Source organism: Chondrus crispus, genomic scaffold (genome assembly GCF_000350225.1).
Source record: "Chondrus crispus Stackhouse genomic scaffold, scaffold_255, whole genome shotgun sequence".
Lineage (NCBI taxonomy): Eukaryota > Rhodophyta > Florideophyceae > Gigartinales > Gigartinaceae > Chondrus > Chondrus crispus.
Genome location: NW_005179133.1, coordinates 18,286 through 38,976, shown reverse-complemented (window position 1 = coordinate 38,976; position 20,691 = coordinate 18,286). Strand labels below are relative to the sequence as shown.

The 20,691-nt window shown below is 52.1% G+C and overlaps 3 protein-coding genes across 3 annotated transcripts; 2 read left to right on the top strand and 1 right to left on the bottom strand.

Moving 5' to 3' along the window:
- Positions 1-1,538: 1,538 nt before the first annotated feature.
- Positions 1,539-4,931, bottom strand: CHC_T00004868001 (hypothetical protein). Its single transcript, XM_005716287.1, has 3 exons — positions 3,010-4,931; positions 2,558-2,775; positions 1,539-2,416 (listed from the first exon to the last, which is right to left on the bottom strand). Exons 1-3 carry the CDS (start codon positions 4,929-4,931, stop codon positions 1,539-1,541), a joined length of 3,018 nt encoding a protein of 1,005 aa, XP_005716344.1.
- Positions 4,932-10,980: 6,049 nt separating this feature from the next.
- Positions 10,981-11,118, top strand: CHC_T00004867001 (hypothetical protein). Its single transcript, XM_005716286.1, has one exon. It carries the CDS (start codon positions 10,981-10,983, stop codon positions 11,116-11,118), a length of 138 nt encoding a protein of 45 aa, XP_005716343.1.
- Positions 11,119-13,127: 2,009 nt separating this feature from the next.
- On the top strand, positions 13,128-13,481 carry CHC_T00004866001 (hypothetical protein). The gene has a single exon (XM_005716285.1). It carries the CDS (start codon positions 13,128-13,130, stop codon positions 13,479-13,481), a length of 354 nt encoding a protein of 117 aa, XP_005716342.1.
- Positions 13,482-20,691: the final 7,210 nt, after the last annotated feature.

Below are 20,691 nucleotides of genomic sequence, written 5' to 3'. Positions count from 1 at the left end.
TCCTTTGCGACGGTTCGCCTTCCGCTCTTTCTGAGTGGGCTTGGAATTTTTTCGTCGTCCACTCCCCTCGTCGTCTGAGCTTCCCCCTTGATCGGGGTTCCCTCCCCGTAAATTCTGGGAAGGTAAATCACCTTCAAGGTGGATAGGTCCGGCGGAGGCTCCCTCGGGGGAGGCTCCAGCCGCGGTTCGCAACGCCTGCGGATTGGCGAAGAATTGGGGAGCGGTCTCCATGGAGGGGACCGGTATCCCCGCGGCTTGCAGCGCCGGCATTGTCACGTTGGAAAAGAGCAGGCTCTTATTCAACGGGGGCAACGCCTCAGCGGGAGGGAGAGTAGCTACTCCGACTGTAGTCGGAGGGATCCCAGCAGCGGTGGCTGGGGTTTGCGTCACCGATCCGCCTTGCGGGCTAGGGGACGGATCGGGGCGGTGCGTCTTCAGGATGGTGATTTCTCGACGGAGGGCCTTGAGTTCTTCCGCCGTGGCGGTCTCCTCTTGCTTACGCAGGATGTTAGCCTCCTTGGCGCTGGCAGCTATGTCCGTCTGCCAGGCCTTGATGAGCACGCCTTCCAGGACGGTTAAGCGATCGCGCTCTCGCGCGGCTTGTACCTCGGCTTGCGCCGCGATAGTTTCCTCAATAAAAGTCTTGAGGTTTTCTCGCAGCGCCGACGGTTGCGCTGCGAGCTTCTCCGCTACAGTATTGAGCGTGAATCTTTCGGCTTCTCGGAGAGCCTCGCGGCAACTCCGAGTGATCCACGCCGCAACTGGCGGAGGCACGTCTCGAGGACGGGTCTCACGGGACGATTCGGAGCCGGATACCATAGCCTTGAGCTTATCGAAACCTGTTGAAACAGAGAGAACACCTAGGACCAAAAACGGTAAGGGATAACGGACACTCCGTAGACTTCTAGGTCAGGAGACCAAAATGTCGTGCACTGAGGGGGAAGGGTGGGATCCCCCTCTGGCAGAGCCCGCGCGTTCGAGGGGCGCGTGTAGGGGATTATCGGGAGACCACCCGTAAGGGACCGGTACGGGGCCGGGCGCGAAGCGCAGTACGGAAAGTAAGGGAAAAAGTGGGGGAAGTAGACCCCAGGAGGGGCGGAGCGGTAGGGACAGCTGTCTCGCGGAGAGCCGGGCGTAGCGGGACGACGCGCGTGGTAGAGACAGGTGGGAATCGGGACGCAGATGGCTCGCAGGGTATCGTCGTGGGACGGGGACCGACGCGAGGCTACGACTCCGTTCCAGAAACCCGAGTTGTAGACCCAAAGCTTCGTACGGTTTTACTTAAGGTCGGACGTCGGCTATATACTAGCCGACGTCGGAGCGATAATTAATTTAACTAAAAATACTAACTTGAATGACGGCGGCGAGGGCCGGAGAAACTCCTCTTGGGGAGGTATGACAACCATTACACATGGGGAATGACACCTGGACACAGGGGCCTGGGTGCCCGGTTACACGTGGCGTGAGGTACACGTGTGCAGCGGAGGGGGAGCCGCGGGGGCCGGAGACAGGTGTCCCGAATGAGAAGATGAGGGGTGTCAGTGCACTACACGATGAATCCACTTCTTCACCGGATTGCGGTCATAATCACTATTCATCAGGTTCTCAAGGGCATTGTTAGGGGTTTCCTTTGTGAGACCGTCTGCTATGTTGTGTTCCGACGAAACAAGGACTACGTGCGAGATTTCTTGTCGATTATAGCATTCCCTAGCTGACGCTATGTCTATCATGAGCCTTTTCTCAGTCGTTGACGAACCTTTGGTAATCACATCAAACATCTGAAGTGAGTCGGTCAGCATATGAAGTGGGATCTTCACTTTAAAAATTGTCTCCAAATCATGTCTCAGAATAAAGGCGCGGTCAAAACCGGATGCAAAAGCGTATACCTCTCCTCCTAGAATAGACCTGACCACTCTTTTCGACTTTCTGCTTGAATACTCCAGTAAGTGAGCACGATCTGAACTATCACATAGCAAAATTATGAACCCGAGTTGTGATGAAAGATCATCGTTTCCGGCAAAAGAAGCATCAGTGTAAACCCTCATGTGAAGAGAATCTTTTTTCAATGGGAAGAAAGTTAAACACCTGCTATGTGTCCCCTTCAGATGTTTAACCGTGCAATTGAAAGCTTTTAGTTTTTCCGTCCCGAAAGTCTTCTCCGTTACTTGTGCGGCTTTGTTAATGGCACAGAGAGCGTCCGGACGTGTGTAGCCAATCCAAGCAAGAACGGACCGGTAAGACCTAAAACGTGCAATTGATGCGTCCATTGGTATAGGATTAAGCTTCTTTGTATACTCTTTCTGTGTAGCTGAGAACGAGCAGTCTGGATGGGTTTTGGTAGAGGTTCCGAAGAACTCAAAATTATCCCAAAGTCGTTCTTTTGAGTCAAACTTCTTAAGAGAAAGTTTGGTAAGCTCTTGCATATCATCGTTTTCACCAATGCAACTGTCGTCCACGTACATTCCAAGCAGTCCGTCAAGGTCTTCCTCGTTTCGTTTCACATACAAGGAGGGATCACCAAGTAGAGGAACTAAGCCTAAGTCATACTTGACATGACGGTCAACTGTAACTCCGTCTGTCATGCCATATGTAGGTTTAAGAAGTTCGAGTATGTCCTCCTCACCAAGACCAAAATACTTCAGGTCTGTCCTTTTTTGGAGGAGAAATACCTTCCGTGTCAGTTTGTCCTCGCTTTGGAGGTAGGCTTGTCTCACGTCATGAGAGAAGAGGCGAAATCCTTTGATCGCCGATACCGACACGATGATTCGAGTCGAACTTTGACGTAGAGTTGTAATGTTGTGGACCATATGTGCTTTTTCTCGGTCCCGGTTTCCTTGGGCAACGTAGCGAGCCTTAGGGCGTTCGTCAGCGGAACCTAGGTTCTTCAAAGTGAGGACGAAACGACCACTTAGGACATTTGCCCTGTGTGGTAACGAGGCTTTAGGAATTACTTGCCATGTTTCTCTTTTTTGCGGTCCGTTCACCTCCTCCTTCATGGCCATATAGAACTTCGATGATGTTGTAGCGATGTCGCTTTGATCAATGACCTGTGTCATGAGTGCTTGCGTTATCGACGGGATCTCATTTCTCGTGAGCATGTCTGGGGTGGCTACCGGCATATGTTCATCCTGTCGAATGGCGTCGCTAGACCCGTTGGTTGTTGGAGGAGGAGTCCCCCTGATTCTTTCAAGTATCGTGTCAATATCCCTTATCACATCTTCATTGTCGGCAGAGAAGTTATATGAATCGTCGTTATTCACTGCAGTCGGTGTTATTTCTGGGATCACAGGAGGGCTGTTGTACGATTTAACTTTGTCGATTGATACGTTCATAATCTTTCCTTCGACCTGAATCGTTACAATCTTGTCTTTGACATCAAGAACAAGATATGGTCCAGTCCATTGGTCCTCCGGCTTTTCTCGATAGATAAGTACACGGGAGCCTATTACGATATCATTGTCCGCTTCGGATGGGACTTTCATGCGCACGGCCCTAGATATTCGTTCCTTGGCCATGAAAGACGCCATCTCCTTTCGCGCGGATTCCATTGCTTTCATACGGTCCATCTGTGCGGGCAGGTCCATAGGAACAATTGGTATCCTTTGCATCGCGCCAAACGCAAGGAGCGTAGGTACCAAACCATGATATCCTGCTGTGTCATTCATTGCTTTTAATGACAACGAGAGACAGTGACTCCTTTCAATCCCTGGGTGTTCGAGTCGAACTTTGCGATATATATCCCTCAGAAAGGCATGGTATCGCTCTCCAACGCCCAAAGCGTTGTAGCTCTGCACTCCGGACTGGAAGTGTTTGATTCCCGCCAACAGCAAGAGTGTCTTCCATCGTTCTAACTTGAACTGTGGTTGCTGATCTGTTGCCGTCGCGTCGGGAAAACCGATGTACACACAAACCCAAATGTTCATGAATGTGTTCCAAGTTGCCTCGGCAGTCTCCTTTCCGAGGAATGCAGCTGCAGAGAACTTTGTCTCCTTGTCCACAACATGCAATACTGGTGTGTTATCCAGATACATAAGATCCAAACATAAGGTTCGATTGAACACGACATCCGCATCAGGTAATGAAACTCTGAAACGATGAGGGGCCCGACTGCGACGTTGACAAAGGTCGCACGTAGAGCTGATTCGCTTCAAGGTCCTGAGTACTTCCGGTGATGTCTTATCGGGTTCAGCACGGCTCATTACGGAGTAAAGGCGCTCAGAATAAGGGTGATGAAAGTGTCTGTGTACTTTCATGAGTTCGGATTCCGTAAATAATATGTTCGGCCCCCACACATAGTACAGGTGGCCACGTTTCTTCCAAAGGCGTATCTGCCATCCTTCAAGCTTTGAAGATAGAATGCACTTATCCGTGTCAAGTACCATCTTGTATTTCTCCATGTTGTCCAGTCCAAGGAGAAAGGGAACATTGGTATCTACAACTTCCACCGAGAGTGAAATGAAGTGCGTTGGTGCTATTGGGACTCGCACTGTCAACAAACCAAGCCCGACATGTTTGTGCGTCCCAAAGCTGAAAATGTTCCTGGCATTTGATGCTGAAGGGCTGAATGGGACATTGAACAAGCTGCAGTACGCCTTGGCTTGCTCAACACCAACGACAGACCTTTGAGCGGCGGAATCTATGCATATCCCGTGGAAGGGGTCGCCTACAGTCACGTTCCATGACTTGCTTGTGAGATAAACGTGGCTTATAGCTTCGCCGTCTGAGTCGGTGGGATGTTCTGTGGAATCGACATCTCCTGTGGCGTTATTGCCGCTTATAACGCTTTCAAATATTGTGATGTCTGTCTTCTCTGTCTCCACTTCCGAGTCCTCTTCCGGCACAGAACCAATATCAAGTTGTTGGCATAAGTCAGCGAGGACATGATGGACGGCAATTGGCTTCGTGTCTGCCTTCTTCGCGTAGTATTCCATCTTACGGGTTGCTGCCCTAGATGTGTTGAGCGGAAGAGTGCAGTCCCTGAGCAAGTGGTTTCCTCCGCAGTTAAAGCAGCCGGATACTGACAGTGGGTTGAACTTTCCCTTCGGCTTAGTCGTAGAGGGTGACCTGAAAAGCCTTCCAGTAAAGCGACGCTGCGTGCTCGTCGAGTTTCGCTCACTAGGGTAAGGGGAGTTGTTGTAATACCTGCTCTGACCAGTGTATAAAATGCCAGTCGAGCCGTCGTGAGGAACTCGCCTTTGATCAAGCTGCGCACGATCACGAATTATGGCCAGCTTGGACTCCTTATCCAGTTGTAGCGCCGCCTCAAGCTCTGAGTAGAGTTGTTGGAATGTGAGTTGGTGTGTTGCCACTCTACTGAGCGGCTCGCTGGACCATGTCATTCCCACTACGGCATTTCGTAGGAACTCAACCTTATGAGCGTCTCCTTGATGAGAGCGCGGAGCTTGACGAGAAAACTTGATTATTGACTTATATGTCAGGGCTAGAGCAGCAGACATTTCTTTCCCTTCTGCGACGAATGCAGTCACGCGAAGAGAGTTGAGATAGTTCTTCACTCGTGTCTGGCGAACGGGAGAGTTATATTCCTCCTCGAGCATTTGGATAGCTTGCTGGAAACAGGTCGCATATCCATCGATCTTATCGAGGTAGTATCTCTTCGCATCCCCTCGAAGTAAATTGTGCAAGAATTGGAGTCGCTGAGGAGGAGAGAGATTATAGTCCCTGCAAACCTGAAGATAGTCATCTACGTATCCATCCAGGACTCGCCCAAGTCCCCGGAGAATTTTTTCTCATTCTCTTTCATGCGCATAGCGACGTTGTGGGCAATCTTCTCTGTCGAGGTACTGAAAGATCCGCAAGTCCTTGGCACGGGTGATTGTTCACGATGCGAAGAAGAGCTGGGAGCTTGTACGCGTTGGCGGCGACCTGCAGCAACAATTTCACGTGCCATTTCTATTGCGGCTTGTTTATTCTCCGTCTCTTCATATAATCCGTGGGCTAGTGTCATGACCACACGATGAGAGGAGTGTTGCGCTAAGTTCGCCCTTTTCGCGTCAAGGAAGTTTCGAAGCTCTATATGCACCGCGGGAAGGTCACATATTTCCTGGCGGAACAGCGAAGCTGGTGGAAACATATCAGCTACCGTCCTTTTCAAGTGGATACCGATGAGATCAGGCGTAGTCTCGAGGAAGCGAATAGATGATATGAATCCCTTTTGTGCACTTGTTAAAGCTGAAAAGGCATCGCTTGTTAACCCCCGCATAAATGTGTAAACGGGGGGGGGGGGGGGGGGGGGGGGGGGGGGGGCGGGTGTATCGTCTCCCACTTGTTGGATTTGTGGAAGACTAGCCTCATCACCAACGCGGGTAGTGGGAGGCATTATGTTCGCCACTTAAGTGTGTGATGGGTGGTGTTGCCAAAAAAAATAAGAGTAACAAAAAACTTGACAACTGCGTCGATCGTAGATCGGTTGACCTTGTAAGGGTCCGACCCTCGGCGCCTGCAGCTCTTGCAGGTAGAAGAGGTCCGATCTCTGACGCCCGGGGCCTGTCTGGGTCACGTAACGACTTCAGCTGTCAACCTACTCTTGCGTTACGAGAGTAGGCGCGATGGTCCCTACGAGACGTCCACACCATCCAGTACACAGGCCTAAAGGGTGTCTAGTCTCTTGCGGGGCACTTGCGCGACCGCTAGTTCGGTAGTTGAAACTCTTGTCTACCCAGCGCACAACACCCTGAAGGATCACAACGCCCGGAAACACCAGGCCCGAAAGCCGACAACGTTATCTGCCCCGAAGGACCGGTGGGGTTCCCTGCCGGAGAGGATCTCCAAACAGTTCGAGTTGCCAGCCTCGCGTCACCGAAAAAAATCCGGGTCAACCGCTCTCAGGCAAAACAAGAGTTCCTTCCACGTTCCAGCGCCAACGATCCACTCTCTCCACTTCCAAATAACCTCAGACCCAGCCGCACAACAACCAAATCAAACACACCTTCGTCCTCCCAAACGGCCGAGTATATCGGCTGTTAATGTCAAATGCGATACAGCACAGCACCAAAGTGGCGAGCGGGGCGCTGCAATAGCGGGAGCGGCGGCAGCACCAGCAGAGAGCGGCGAAAGCTGTAACGTAGAGCGGCAGCAGCAGCAATAGAGAGCGGTTGCGGCACCAACAGAGGGCGGCGGCAACACCAGCAGAGGGCGGCGGCAACACTGAGGGGGAGCGGCGGTAGCACCGACAAAGAGGGGCGGCAGCGGCAGCAGGAGCGCACCGGCAACACCGACAAACAGTAGCGAAGGCAACGACAAAGAGCGGCGGCAGCTCCGACAGAGAGCTCGGCGGCGGCGGCGGCAGAGAGCGGCGGCAACAGCGGGAGCGCGGCGACGGTGCGGTGAGGCGACGGCGGCGCGGCAGAGCGCGGCGGCGGCGGCAGCGGCAGATCGCAGCGGCAACAGCGGGAACGCGGCAACGGTGCGGTAAAGTGTAGCGGCAGCGCAGCCGTGAGCAGCAGCGGCGCGGCAGGGTGCGGCGGCGACAGAGTGCGGCGGCGGCGGCAACGGAAGAGTGCGGCGGCAACCGCGGCAGAGCGCGTCGGCAACAGCGGGAGCGCGGCGACGGTGCAGTAGAGTGCAGCGGCCGTAGCAGAAGCACAGCGACGGCGTTAGCAGCGGTGCGGCAGTGAGCGGCGACGGCGCAGCAGAAAACGGGGGGCGGCGGTGATGGTAAGCGATTGTGTGCACCTGCGGTGAGAGGGAAGAGCGTGCGGTAGCAGGCGGCAGAAATAATTCGCGGTGGAGGCGAGACAAGGGAGCTCGCTTGCGCAATGATCTCGCGGACGGCCAATCGGAAGGGGAAGAAAAAATGGGAATCGAAATCAGCAATTAATTAATGTGGGATTTCGTGAGGAATTCCTTTAAAGAATTAGAAAAAGAGATTTTATTAAAGTGTCAATGGACAGGTCTACGACGGACCGTCCGAGCCCGTGCGAAGTCCGTGCAGTCGGACAGTTTTCGCAGGTAGGCTCTGCGTTTTGACACAATCTTCTGGCCCGGTACGAACCTACAGTCCGCAGCGCGAGCCCTACTTATATACTACTTAACCCTTACAGTATCATGAAGAAAGACAAGTTCTGGCGCATCCAGCAATTACAGAAATGGATGCGCCTCCATATCATACATTGTTTCACAGCAGGGAGATGTTTCTATACTACTTGTATCAAATCAGCTTAAAGAAAATTGCTTACTGTAAGCCAATCTTTTCTTTTGAACACCTTTATATGCATCAAGGAGTTGGTTTCCGCGAGAATCAACAAGCAAATGCTTTACCTGTAGTGATGGCCTTCTGGTTTCAAGAAAACAGAAGTGGAATCGTGAGTTAGGTTGTCTAAAAAAAATAAAACCCCTTTTGTCCTCATATGAGGTCTAACGGTCCGATAGACACTAGGAGTGATTGATATTGCGGATGATGAGGAGGCACGCCCGTGTAAACGTCTGGATGTCACAACACTCGGGACGATTTCCCTTTAGCACATGGTGTTTTTTACGTAAAAAAAGAAGCTCGGAAGCGATTTATAGTTTTAATGCTGATCCCGTCCAGCAAAGACTTGGTGATCCACAAAGATATAGATGATATCTTTGCCGAAGAGATGTCACCTTGTTTGTCCGAATGCGCGGCTAGCGCGTAATTGAATCGAAGCAAACGCTTTTCCGCTCACTGCTGATAGAGCAGGGTAGTGCTGTGCTCGCTTCTCACGGAGGTGGCATGAGAATTAACTCGCACTTCACAAGCGTTTTCGAGTCCTTATCGTCTCTTTTAGAAGAAAGAGCGGTGCTAATCTTTCTCATTTCAATGGAGCCAGGTGAAGGGTCAGTGAGACACCTCATTGAGACAAAACCATACACTAGACAGATCTGACTGAATCTATGACTGCTTCCAAAGCACAGCAACACAACACAGGAATTGTCTGGCTAGATGTTCTCCGGGCATTGCGTGAACAAGGAACATTTGCTATTTGCCCCTCACTCCGCCGTAGACGTGCCGACACGTTAGGGCGCACGAAAGAAAGCGAGCGGAAGGGCGATGTCGGTGTCGGCAGACGATGGGGCAGCAAGCACTGGATATAGCACGCAGGAGCTTGGCCTGCAAACGCTCTCGGCCGGCACGAGTGATATCTGAAACATCTCCCAAATGGCCCCATCGCATAATTGAAGCATCCAACGATCTCGCTCCCATTAAAATTCTGCCCGCGAAACTTTGGATGCAAACTGCACCGCTTTATGAGCCGAACAGCTGGATGCAGTAATGTACTGTCGCTTCCCCCACCCGCCTCTTCCCCTTCATTTGGGTTGGCGAGGCACACGTATCTGACCGTAAGCTTGCTAGAGTACTGCATCATCGTCATACAGTATGCTTTCCTTCGGTGAGCCGCTAGTCTGTTATGACGGATATCCTTTGTGAGACCAACTGTATCACTATAAATACCGGCCTTGTCTCATCACCACCACCACCCCCATCCGGCTCACGGACCTTTCTACGCAAGCATCTGCCAGTACGACTCTCACACACTCGTACCAAGACCGATCTGATCTACGCAGAGCATATCCACTTCTATTGACTTTCAGCATGGCAAGCCGTTTCTTCACGCTGTTCCTCGCACTCGCCTTGCTCGTCTGCCTCGCCGCCGCGACTCCGAGAGCTATCCCGCAGGCCGTTCGGGAGAAGAGGAGGATTCGCCTCGCCGCGCACCTACTGGAGAAATGTGGGGCGTACTGCTCAGATGAATATGACTGTTGGTTCACCAACGAGTGCGAGCACTGCTACAACAATAAATGTCAGTAGAGACACGCGGGCAGTGTCGAGCTCTGGGGTGAAAGGCTTTTGCGATCGGCATTTGCGCCCTCAGTCGCAAGTCGACTCTAAGGCACGGATTCCCAATAAAATGTTACGACGTCAAACGCATTTGTTGGGCGAAAAGAGCAGCCATTCTTTTTCTATCGTGTCCCTACAGTTTGCCCTGTCGGTTTTGAGCCGGTTTTCGCACAATAATTCATCTCCTTGCATTCAATTTTTGTTGCGGTAATCGAACTGGTTTGGCCATTTGAAACTTATTCTGTGCCTTGTATTGCTCACAAACTCTACTCATCTTTCTAACGCCCTACTGCACCATATCGGTTGAGAGTGCAAGATATGAGGATGAAGATATGTCGGCGTACAGTACGCAAAGAGTGCCTAAAATCGCCAACCCCCCTCCACTGTTTGCGCTGCACATCGGTGGCATACGTGCGACTGGGACAGTGTCCCCTGAGCGAACATGCGTGTCAGATAAGCGAACGGAACAGTATGAAATGAGGAGGGGAATGCCGTCAGAGCCATTGGAGATTAGAAACAACAACGAGCGGACTAATGAGGTTAGAGGGGCGGATGAGCGGCTGAGAGTGTTGGCAGGTGGCTAAGGACGGTTGTGATACGATTTGGAGTCGACTTGAGAAAGCCATTTCGAATTTATTCTTCGTACCAACAGTAAATTTACCCTTGAAGGGTACTGTATTTATACCAAAGGTTCTACGTACAGAGTAAAGTCTCGATAAGCTGCGTACCTGATAGGATGAACTGTCTCGGTGCCGTGAACTGAAAGGCTGTGAGGGAAGTGCCACCCCGCTTTTTGGCCCAGAAACAACGGTTTCGTACTTCTCAGGTGAACCAGACTCGCTAGAATGAACTAGGCGATATAATGAACATGAAAAAACAGGAGTTGACTTTGTCGGGGCCTACCATCAACGAATTCAGAAGCTATCAATACGCTATCAATACGTCTTTGCTTCAGATTCAGACGTTGAAGTCTCCGTACGCGGCTTTGTTCCGATTTGAGACTCCGGATGTTCGACTGCGCCCGTCGACGATGCACACAGCCCAAACAAAGGAAGTGACGATATTTGCCTTGCTGTACCTGTACAACAGCTACACGTGTACACGAGCAGTTCCGTCACTGTGAACTGCATCGGTAAGGCGAACTCAGGGTGTGTCTTATCATGCCCCGTTTTGCTGCGGTTTGCTTTGCTTTGCCCAAAGAAGTGATTTGGCGTGCTATGAGTGGCTCCTACGTTTTAATTTATGTGTTTAAGAAAAGCAAGGGCTTAAGAAGCATACGGTATTTATTAAGAATTTAAAAGTACTCCTGGCAAAACCGGGCAAGGCAAAGCAAAAACCAGCCTGTTAAGACACGCCCCAGTGGGTTGCTCTGACAGGGCCGTTTGAAGCGCCACATTTCGGTTCACCATACCGAGACTTTACTCTGTAATGTAAAACCCACCCAAAGCGTACAAGTTCTACGGTAGAAGTTCTACGGTAGAAGGTACTCACAAGTGGTCAGTCTGTGGGGAGTCTGTGTCTGCCTAGGGTATTATGTCTTGAGATAAACCAATTCTCAATGGCGTCACACAACTCTCGATCGGGGCCGCTCTGCAACTTCTTACTTCGTCTGTCACATTGCCACAGCGAACTGTGCCCTTCGCAACGCGCTTGCGCTCTTCTTCTCGCAACACGTCCATGTACGCCCCTTGCAATCCTCGCTGTGCTTTTCACCCAACACTCGCTCCTATTCCCTCGCACATCTCTCAACCCCACACCTTTCCTCTCTCCGGTCTCCCAACGCCTTTCTCTCCTCGCAAACCTATTCGCGGTCTCACAAAGGCGTCTCTTCTTCGGCACCCCCGGCAACCTCGGGAACGCCCGTGGCGTTGCCCTCACCTTTCTTACGGCCACAATACATTTTTTCCTTGCGTCAACCTTTTCCGCCTCTTCCCCCTGCCCCTGCATCCATTCCCACGGCCACGTCTCGCGCACACCTTCCAGCTTCCCGCCCAGCCTTCTGATGGCCTCCTTCGCGGCGGCGATCTCCTCAGCGCCCGCGCCCACGCTCTTCTTCTGCGCGAAAACGCGCCCCCCACCTTTGCCAGCGGCACGCACAGTGCGCAGCAAACGCGCATTTCCGCCAACCACCGTGCCACGACCGAGTCATGCCGTCCCCAATACATCTTTCTCAGCCCGACCTCCGTGGTTCCGCCCTCCCCCCCACGGACGTGACGATGGGCAGGGCCAGCTCGCGCTCCACGATGTCGTGGAAGCGCTTCTTCTTGCGCGCGGCCTCTAGCCGCGTGACGTCCCACTGCGGCTTCGTGATGGCCAGGACGAGCCCGGGAACCCCGTACCCGTGCCGACACCGACGACGCGCAGCCCGGTGACAGCGGCCGCGGCCCTCCGCGTCCAGTGCCGGTGGCAGGCTAAGCGCGTCCACCACGTGCTTGAGCAGCACGGCATCGCGCGTGCGGATCGCCGTGAGGTTATACCGCTTGCTCTCGCTCAGCAGCAGATCTGTGAGCCGCACGAGGGTGTTGAGCCGCACCACGTCCAGGCCCTGCGAGTGGGCCGCACGGCGCAGCACCGCGTGCGCGGGGGCGATGTTTCGCTGCGTCGCGCAGCCGCGCAGCGCCACGCGCCGCAGCGGCCGCGCTCGGCATGCAGATCGCAGTACGTGACGCGCGCGCTGGGTCGGCGGCGAGACGGCGAAAGCCATGCGGCAGGGGGTGGACCACGGAGCCATGCAGACGGAGCTGTCGGAGGCCGACTGAGGGATGGGCTAAACTGGGCGACCGATGGATTCGGGTAAGGGGGTAAGGAAAGTCGGCTACTCTGCCTTCAATGGAAACAGATTATCGCTAGCGTACAGATGAGTGTTTTCAATTAACACCGAGTCGACTTTGGCCACCAGTGTCGGAGACTCGCCCGCAACTCTGCCGTCCCGCTCCGTCCTCCTTTTTCCCTTTCTTCCTCCCCGGCTGAAGGAGAAGGCCGTCGCGGCGATGACGAATGCACTACTGTACACGTGTTACTGTTGTCTTATACATATACAATAATAATATCCAAAAATATGTTACATTACGCCGCCTATCCATGTGGTGCCTCCCCCGCCACTGCCCTCGCATTCCATCCCGCCCCCGCCTTCCTCTGTTCTCACTCACCCTCGTCCCGCGTACTCGTACTGCCGTCTGATCTGTCCCGCTGCAACGCCGCAAGTTGGGCTACAGCCTCCGCGTTGTTGTCTTCCTCGACCGCCATCTCGTAGAAATGTATCGCCCGATCCGTGTCGCGGGCCACCCCGTCCGCCCCGTCCCGCATCATGTTTCCAAGACACACCATTGACACGCTCTGCTTCCGTTCCTTGATGTCCATCTCAAACAGCTCCACCGCGCGCACTGCATTGCGCTCCACCCCTTCCGCTCCGTCCCTCAACATCATCGCAAGATGGCAAGTCGCGTTACCGGAATTTCCCTTCGCCATTGCACGATCATACAATGCCACAGCTCGTACCGCGTCACGCTCTACTCCTTCGGCACCTTCTGCAAGCAAATTACCGAGGAACACCATCGCATCGACGTCCTCATCCTTCTCGATAGCGCGCTCATACAGCTCCATAGAATGCACTGCGTTACGCTCTACTCCTTCGGCATCTTGTTGGAGCAAAACCCTGTGACAATACCCAGACACGTGCAAACATAGCACACGTACCACACGCACAGGCTCACACCCGCCGGCGTGAGACCAGTAGACTTAGTGTTGGGAGAGCAGGCCCAGACAGAAAAGACTGCCCCATCGTTCCTGCACTACAGGTTATGGACCACACGCAAACACCCCTGCAAGACGAGCACAGAACTACGGGAAGACATCCTCGCAGATCACCCCGTCACCGGCAAGGACACACGGCACCACCACCCACCCCCGGCTGCCTAGAATACGTCCCCGGTTCAACAGAAGAGCCTCTACGAGCCAGTGTTGAGAGTCCGCATAACGCACCTCCACCCCGTGTAGAGAGCAGAAACCACACGCAACCACGCGTTGATACCATTACACCACCAGTCATTGCCATGGCCAACGAAGAAGGAACCACCTCGACTGATCACCGGACCCAAGCCCGATTACCGCCCCTCAGCCCCACTAGAGACAATTTCTCGTCATGGAGACAAGCGCTGAATGACATGGCCACCATCCAAGGAATGGAAAATGTACTCGATCAAACATACACCACTCCAAATGAGACAAGCCCGCTGTATGCACCGTACAAACGCAACAGTGCAATCTTCCGTCTGGCGATCAACAACTCACTCCCGCCAACCTTTGCTGCTCCTGCCGATCTTACGCTTGACGCCTCACCCCTCCACATGGCACAGAAGATCACAGGGCACTTTACAGACAGCACAACAACGGCGCACCTGCTGCTAAAACTAGAAGCAGAAAATACCAAGCTCACGCACAACACAACGCTGGATGACTACATCGCCCGCCACAGAGCCATTCGAACACGCATGCAAATGGCCAACTATCCAAACAGTAAATCAGGAGAGGGAGCCACAGTTCAGTTCATCATCCAAGGACTATCGGCACACACAATGTACAAGCACCTCCTAGATACGTGGATTGAAAATGGCACTGTCCCAGACACAATTCAAGGGCTAGTACAACGACTTGAGTCAGTACACGCCCGCACCATGGAGCGCACGTCACAAAACAAATACGCACCATATGGTATGCAACAACCAGCAACCACACCTCCCACCCCAGCATATGGAAGCCGCAACCGAGGCCGCAATCGCGGCAGAGGAAAGTACAGACCAGCCAAAAAGGAACACCAATGGAGCAACCCTGCTGAAACCACCAGCCCCCACCCCACCCCCTTTACCACAACAAACACACCGGGCATACCCCGACTCACCTGGAAAAACACAAAGGGCAACACGGCCAACATCACGCACGATATAGGCCAGAATGACCACACCTACAGTGTGCAAGAAATCGACACCATCTCACCCAACCCCAAAGAATACTCCACGGTAGAAGGTAGGAAATTCGCACTGGATTCTGGAGCATACCCATCCCATATCAAAAAGCCCGCCCCTGGAATGCATCGCCTCAAACGCGAAGTGCGCACTAACACTGCAACGTCCATCACCCCTCCTGCGACACACCACGGCATGCTTAAGATCCCAATGACGAGGACCAAATGGCTTAAGCTACAAACTCTCGTCAACCCCCACCTTCGTACAAACCTACCATTCGTACATGATATTGCAAAACAGTGCGGAGCGGTGATATTCTACCAGAACACAGCACCTGTGATAAACACAAAAGATAATCCTCAAGCATTGTTGGCACTGCAAAATTCCAGAGAGGTCTCTACGATCTCAACGTGGCACGCCCTAAAAGCCAGGCCAATTCTGCCAGATCAATCCCGCGTCGCAAGACCAACACGAAGAGGAAAGTAGCTCATAACACGGCACCACAAAGAAAAGCACAGACCTCAGCACCAACAACACAGTGCACACCCCACGCAAGCGCACAAAGCATCCCCATGCAATTAAGGCACAACCCTGCACCAGTGCGGCCCCCTAGTGCAAGCATAAAAACGCAGCATGACTACAATCATTGGCAGATGGTGTTCAACCACATAAGACCTTCCACAATCCAACAAATGGCCAAAAGGCAGCTACTACCAAACTGTGGTATAACCCCAAACGGAAATTAGATTAGGATCGGATCAGGGACCGTAAGGCAACCAGCCTTACAGCCATGCGCGCACACACGAGTCCTCCGCGTGTACGGGACGCGTACTACACGTGGAATGTCATCCCCGCCGGCTGACAGCGTTACAGTGTCGGTAGACCGGCACTACTGTAGAGTTATGATAGACTACAATGTACATTAAATATGAGCGGACCGCCGGCGGTGGAGGACGACAAGAAGGGACTTGTCAAGCATCCTCCACCTTGGTCCGCCCGCTTACTTTTAGGTACTTCCGTCCGTTTTACCTAGGAGTAGCACCGCGCGCGGGTTGAGGACGCGCGTAGCACGCCCACGAGCCGGCTCCGCCTCCGCCCGTCGGTACTGGATCGTCACCCAGTACCGCTCCGGGGCGTCGAGGCGTAGAACCGCTCGCGCGTGCGCGCGTCCTCCCCGATCCCGCTCTACCACCGCTACCTCGAGCCCGCGCTCGGTACCGTGGGTGGGCCGTGCTTCTGTCTTCCCGCCGATCGGGGTCTTTCCGAACTGTCAGTACTCACCCCCCTCGTCGTTGGGGGTGATTATACTACAGTTTATACTACACAAACCTCCCCAAATCCCTTGCCTTACCACTGCCATAAATCACATGCACAAGTTGTGCTGCAGCCAAACTGCAACCAGCACGACACAGCAGGACAACGCACAACTACCGTACTGGCGAGGCACTGAGCAGTGACATATGCGGACCCTTTCCCACGGCATCAACCAACGGCAACCGTTATTTCATGACAGTGATAGACACTAACTCACGCTATCTCATCATAACATTTATGAAAACAACGGATCAAGCAACATACCAGCTTGACAATGTCCTGTCCCACCTCACAACAGGCCCGTACCCCAAACCCAGCATGACTCACACTGATAACGCAAAGGAATACCTATCACATGCCACAAAAGACAGTACCGCACACATGGCATGCGACACAGTACCACCGTTCCATACTCACCCCAAGAGAATGGTATCGCCGAGAGAGTAAATAGGGCAATCATGAACGCAGCACGTGCATCTCTACACCACAGTGGATTACCAGAACACCACTGGGAAGACGCAATAAAAGATGCAGCATTCAAATACAACCACACGCTGCATCTGGGAACTGGACAAATACCTAGCACAGTGAGGCATGGAAACAAACCGAACATCACCAAATACATGATCTTTGGTCAACTAGGACATGTCCCGCACATCACAAGCAAGACGTTGGGAAGAAAACTTCACCCTCGTGCCCTCTCCGTCAGGTACCAATTTCCGACAGACCCCAAACACGTAATGGTCATCAACATGAGAGACGGAAAAATGCGACGAGTGCGATCGGTTGACTTTCGACCGTACCACAAAGAAATGGACCCCAACCACAATGTACAAGTCCTATTCAAAGTGTTCACACCCAAACCCACCCCAACAGAAATCACAGCCACATCACCGGCCCCCATGCACCATGGACAGGCGAAAAACTATCCGGATGCCAAACTATGGGCAATAGCCCACAACAGCGAGATTGATAACCTTGACAAACACAACTTTATCACATGGATACCCTCACAAAAAATTCCACCCGGCACTAAGCCCATCCCCCTGTCGATGGGATATCGGTACAAGCGCAACGCGCAAGGAAGAATAGTGGAGAGGAAGGCACGCTGCTCCGCCCGAGGTGACAAAATGATCCCAGACGTGCATTTCAATCCGGAGAAAACCACGACTTACATGGCAGACAAAACCACTGTACGCCTGTTGTTTGCAATCGCAGCCTCGTTCAACACGTTTATTGAACACATAGACATCAAGGCAGCGTACTTACAAGAAAAGTTTGATCACTCAGGAAGCAAACCAGTGTATGTCAGACAACATCAGCGATTTGACGGCACACACAAACATGAACACAGAGTTGGCAAACTGCACAAAAAACTATACGGCACACCCGGCGCAGGACACACCTACCTCAGCGCCGTCGTCAAACTGCTCCGCAAACACAAATTTGCTCAATCAGAAGCCGACATGTGCCTCTTCCACCGCCGCTCTCAGAGCCACATCCTCATTGTATCCGTGAGCATGGATGCTTTCACAGTCATCAGCACGTCCAAAGACCTCCAAAAAAATCGCAAACGTCCTCACCACGACGTACAACATCCAGCGACTTGGAGAACCCTCCCAGCTCCTCGGCTGGACGATAAAAAACTACCGAACGGGGACACCCATGCATCACAGCCAAATTCAATACAGTATGTTGTAAAGAAAGCAGACATGGCAAACAGCAAACCAACGCCATACAACACCAAGACCACTCTGCATGGACCAACAGAGGACGATAAACCTCTGCCAAAACCACCAAAATATATCAACAACTGTTAGGGGACATCCGCTACATGGCGGACTCGACAAGACAGGACATTTACTATGTGGCAAACCGTTTAGCAGTTGCGTCCAAAAAGCCTACAGTAAAGACACTGGACCGCCTTAAGCGCCTTATCCGCTACCTGAAGCACACCCCAAACCACGGACTGCTCTTCAGAGCCGGAAACCACAAGGCAACTGCTCCAATCATCCCCAATCTCCTCGAATCGTACAGCGATGCAGACTTTGCAGCTGATGTAACCAACCGAAAATCGATTTCGGGAATGGTGCATCTATACAATGGCACACCAGTTTGCTGGGGCTCAATGAAGCAAACTATCACAGCCTTTTCCACGTGTGAGGCTGAGCATATAGCTGCAATTGCAGCAGCTCAGCAAACTACATGGATACGACGCATCCTTCAAGACGTCCACATGCTCCCGCCCTCCCCCACGCCATTCCGCATTGACCACCAGTCTGCGATCCGCGTCGCGAAAAACAGCGGGCCAACGAAGAGGCGAAAATTCATTGACCTCCGTCATCATTACCTCGCACATCAAACCAAGGCCAAGGCGATCGACATCAAGCACATCTCCACAAAAGAAATGCTAGCGGGGCATCTTAACAAAGCCGCTCACACCCGTGACATTCACCACCTTGACGAGACAACTTCAAGTGTGCGCACCCCCCCCGCCCCCCCCCCTCCCCCAACAGGCCGACTGCAAACGATGCATCGCACCACAGCGACGGGGGAAGTGTGACAATACCCAGAACAACAACAGTCGCTGCGGCGCTCTCATCCACAAGTGACAATACCCAGACACGTGCACACGTACCACACGTACCACAAGCACAGGCTCACACCCGCCGTCGTGAGACCAGTAGACTAAGTGTTGAGAGAGCAGGCCCAGACAGAAAAGACTGCCGCATCGTTCCTGCACTACAGATACTGTAGAGGAAGAAAGCGGACTACGCGGAGGGCGGACACGACGATCAGTATTGGAGTAGACGATCCTACATTGGTGAGCCTTCGCTGCAGAGCAGCTGCTCGCCTGTGCCCGCGCACATTACTCTACTGCAGCCTCGTGCGTGTTTAATCACCGCCAAATACACTCGAGTCGCGGCCCACGCGCCTCACCCCTGATGCTCACAACAGAATCTTATGAGGTGTGCTGAGTTTGGGCTAATTTATTTTTTGAGGATGGGAGAAGAATTTGTTTTGCTGGATTGGGTAACTTTCCCTTTCGAGGTTCGTTCTGAGCTTCACTGTATTCAGCAGAGCTGTTCTCTCCCATATCCCTATTATTACTGCATGTTGATGTAGGGGACATTGCAGATAAACTGTACAACGACAGAACAACTGATTTTCCTTCCTACCAAGCATTCTAGGCCTGTCGTGTGACAACAATATTGAACATTGCACAGCATCTGTGTGATTGGATATTAGTCTATTTGTAGGGAATACCATCGCATAAAGACTCCTACTACGATGGAAAACTACATGGTGAGCTCGCGACGGTAATATACAATAGGGGAGATGGACGCTCTAATAATTATTGATATTATATAATAGTGTATAATATAAATAAAGCTTTCACGATTGAAGCCGGAGCGACCAATCCAATCCCTCTTTTCCATTTCCTGTCGCTTTATTCATGATGGGATTGATGCAGCGTCGAGGACCGAGAGGATTCTCCTTTCTCGGTATGAGAGTGGCGATTGCCCGAACGATACTAAAGAGAAGAGAATCAGGGGATGGGCAGACTGATGATGAAGTTTTTTTGTTTTTTCTGTTTGCTTTCGACGATCAGGGCCTCAGTAGGTAAAGGTATTCCATTTCAAGAATACCGAAAAGAATAATAGTATTGTTAGAGTTATGCGTGTCATTGAGTTGCAAGAAAGCACTGATGTAGATCTGCAACACAAGTTGAGCGCTTTACTGCCTAAAGGAAGACAGGAGAGTACAGCAAGTCTTTTGCAAGCTAGAATCGACTCGTTCTTCTCCAAATAAATGGTACCTCAGGGCAAGGATTTCCTCGCTACAAGGAATGCTAACGCTCCACCGAGAGATTAGTTACAGCGAGGGTTGACTGTAGTTGATGTGCCACTGTTGAGAGATAGAGAGCGGTAGAAACCAGAATGAAACAAGTCCTGCCCCTCATCTTCTTCATGAATTATTCTACTCTGCCGGGAAACCTTTGCACGACCGGTTCTCAAGTGTTGTATTTGATCATATTCCTTCAACAGTTGCATCCTCGTTTCAGAACCCTTTGCGTACTCAGAGAAGGGAGATGTCTCTCGTCAACGAATTGAAATATTTGCACATGCATCATTGGGCATGCAGCAGTATGACACCGCAGACGAAATATTTGCCGTAGGCTGCCAATCAATCTCAGATAGGCTGGAGCCTGGCCTGTGGGGGTACGTTTCATACTTTACTGCCAATTTAGCAATGGCGTACTGCTTGTGGGTTTATGTGGGTTTACTACCGGTGAGCAAAGACTGGTGCCATGGGTTCCTTCACAAACCTTCATTCATGCTGCGAAATCCAGTTTGGAGATGGACATAACTTGATCACAATGTGCGGGGCTTTTTTGCTCCTACAGTATTGACAAGCAGGCCCGTATATTTTGTTGAAGAAAGTGGGGCTATCCTTCCTTGCCCTTTTATTTATCGTGGCTACTCGCACATTTATACTACTGTACTACCACTTCCATGTTTTGTAGACGAACTTGTGAGGCAGATGGGGAAGCGTTGCGTAATTATTTCGTAAGCGTTCAGGACAGTAATAATT

What these genes read in the sequence shown, in the direction of transcription:
- CHC_T00004868001 (XM_005716287.1), bottom strand. Translation starts at nt 4,931, where the DNA reads ATGGAATACTACGCGAAGAAGGCAGACACGAAGCCAATTGCCGTCCAT. An exon ending in ATCGCTACAACATCATCGAA is followed by an intron (nt 2,776 to 3,009) that starts GTTCTATATGGC and finishes TCTACGTCAAAG; the next exon opens with TTCGACTCGAATCATCGTGT. An exon ending in AGACGGAGTTACAGTTGACC is followed by an intron (nt 2,417 to 2,557) that starts GTCATGTCAAGT and finishes ATGATATGCAAG; the next exon opens with AGCTTACCAAACTTTCTCTT.
- CHC_T00004867001 (XM_005716286.1), top strand. Translation starts at nt 10,981, where the DNA reads ATGCCCCGTTTTGCTGCGGTTTGCTTTGCTTTGCCCAAAGAAGTGATT.
- CHC_T00004866001 (XM_005716285.1), top strand. Translation starts at nt 13,128, where the DNA reads ATGTTTCCAAGACACACCATTGACACGCTCTGCTTCCGTTCCTTGATG.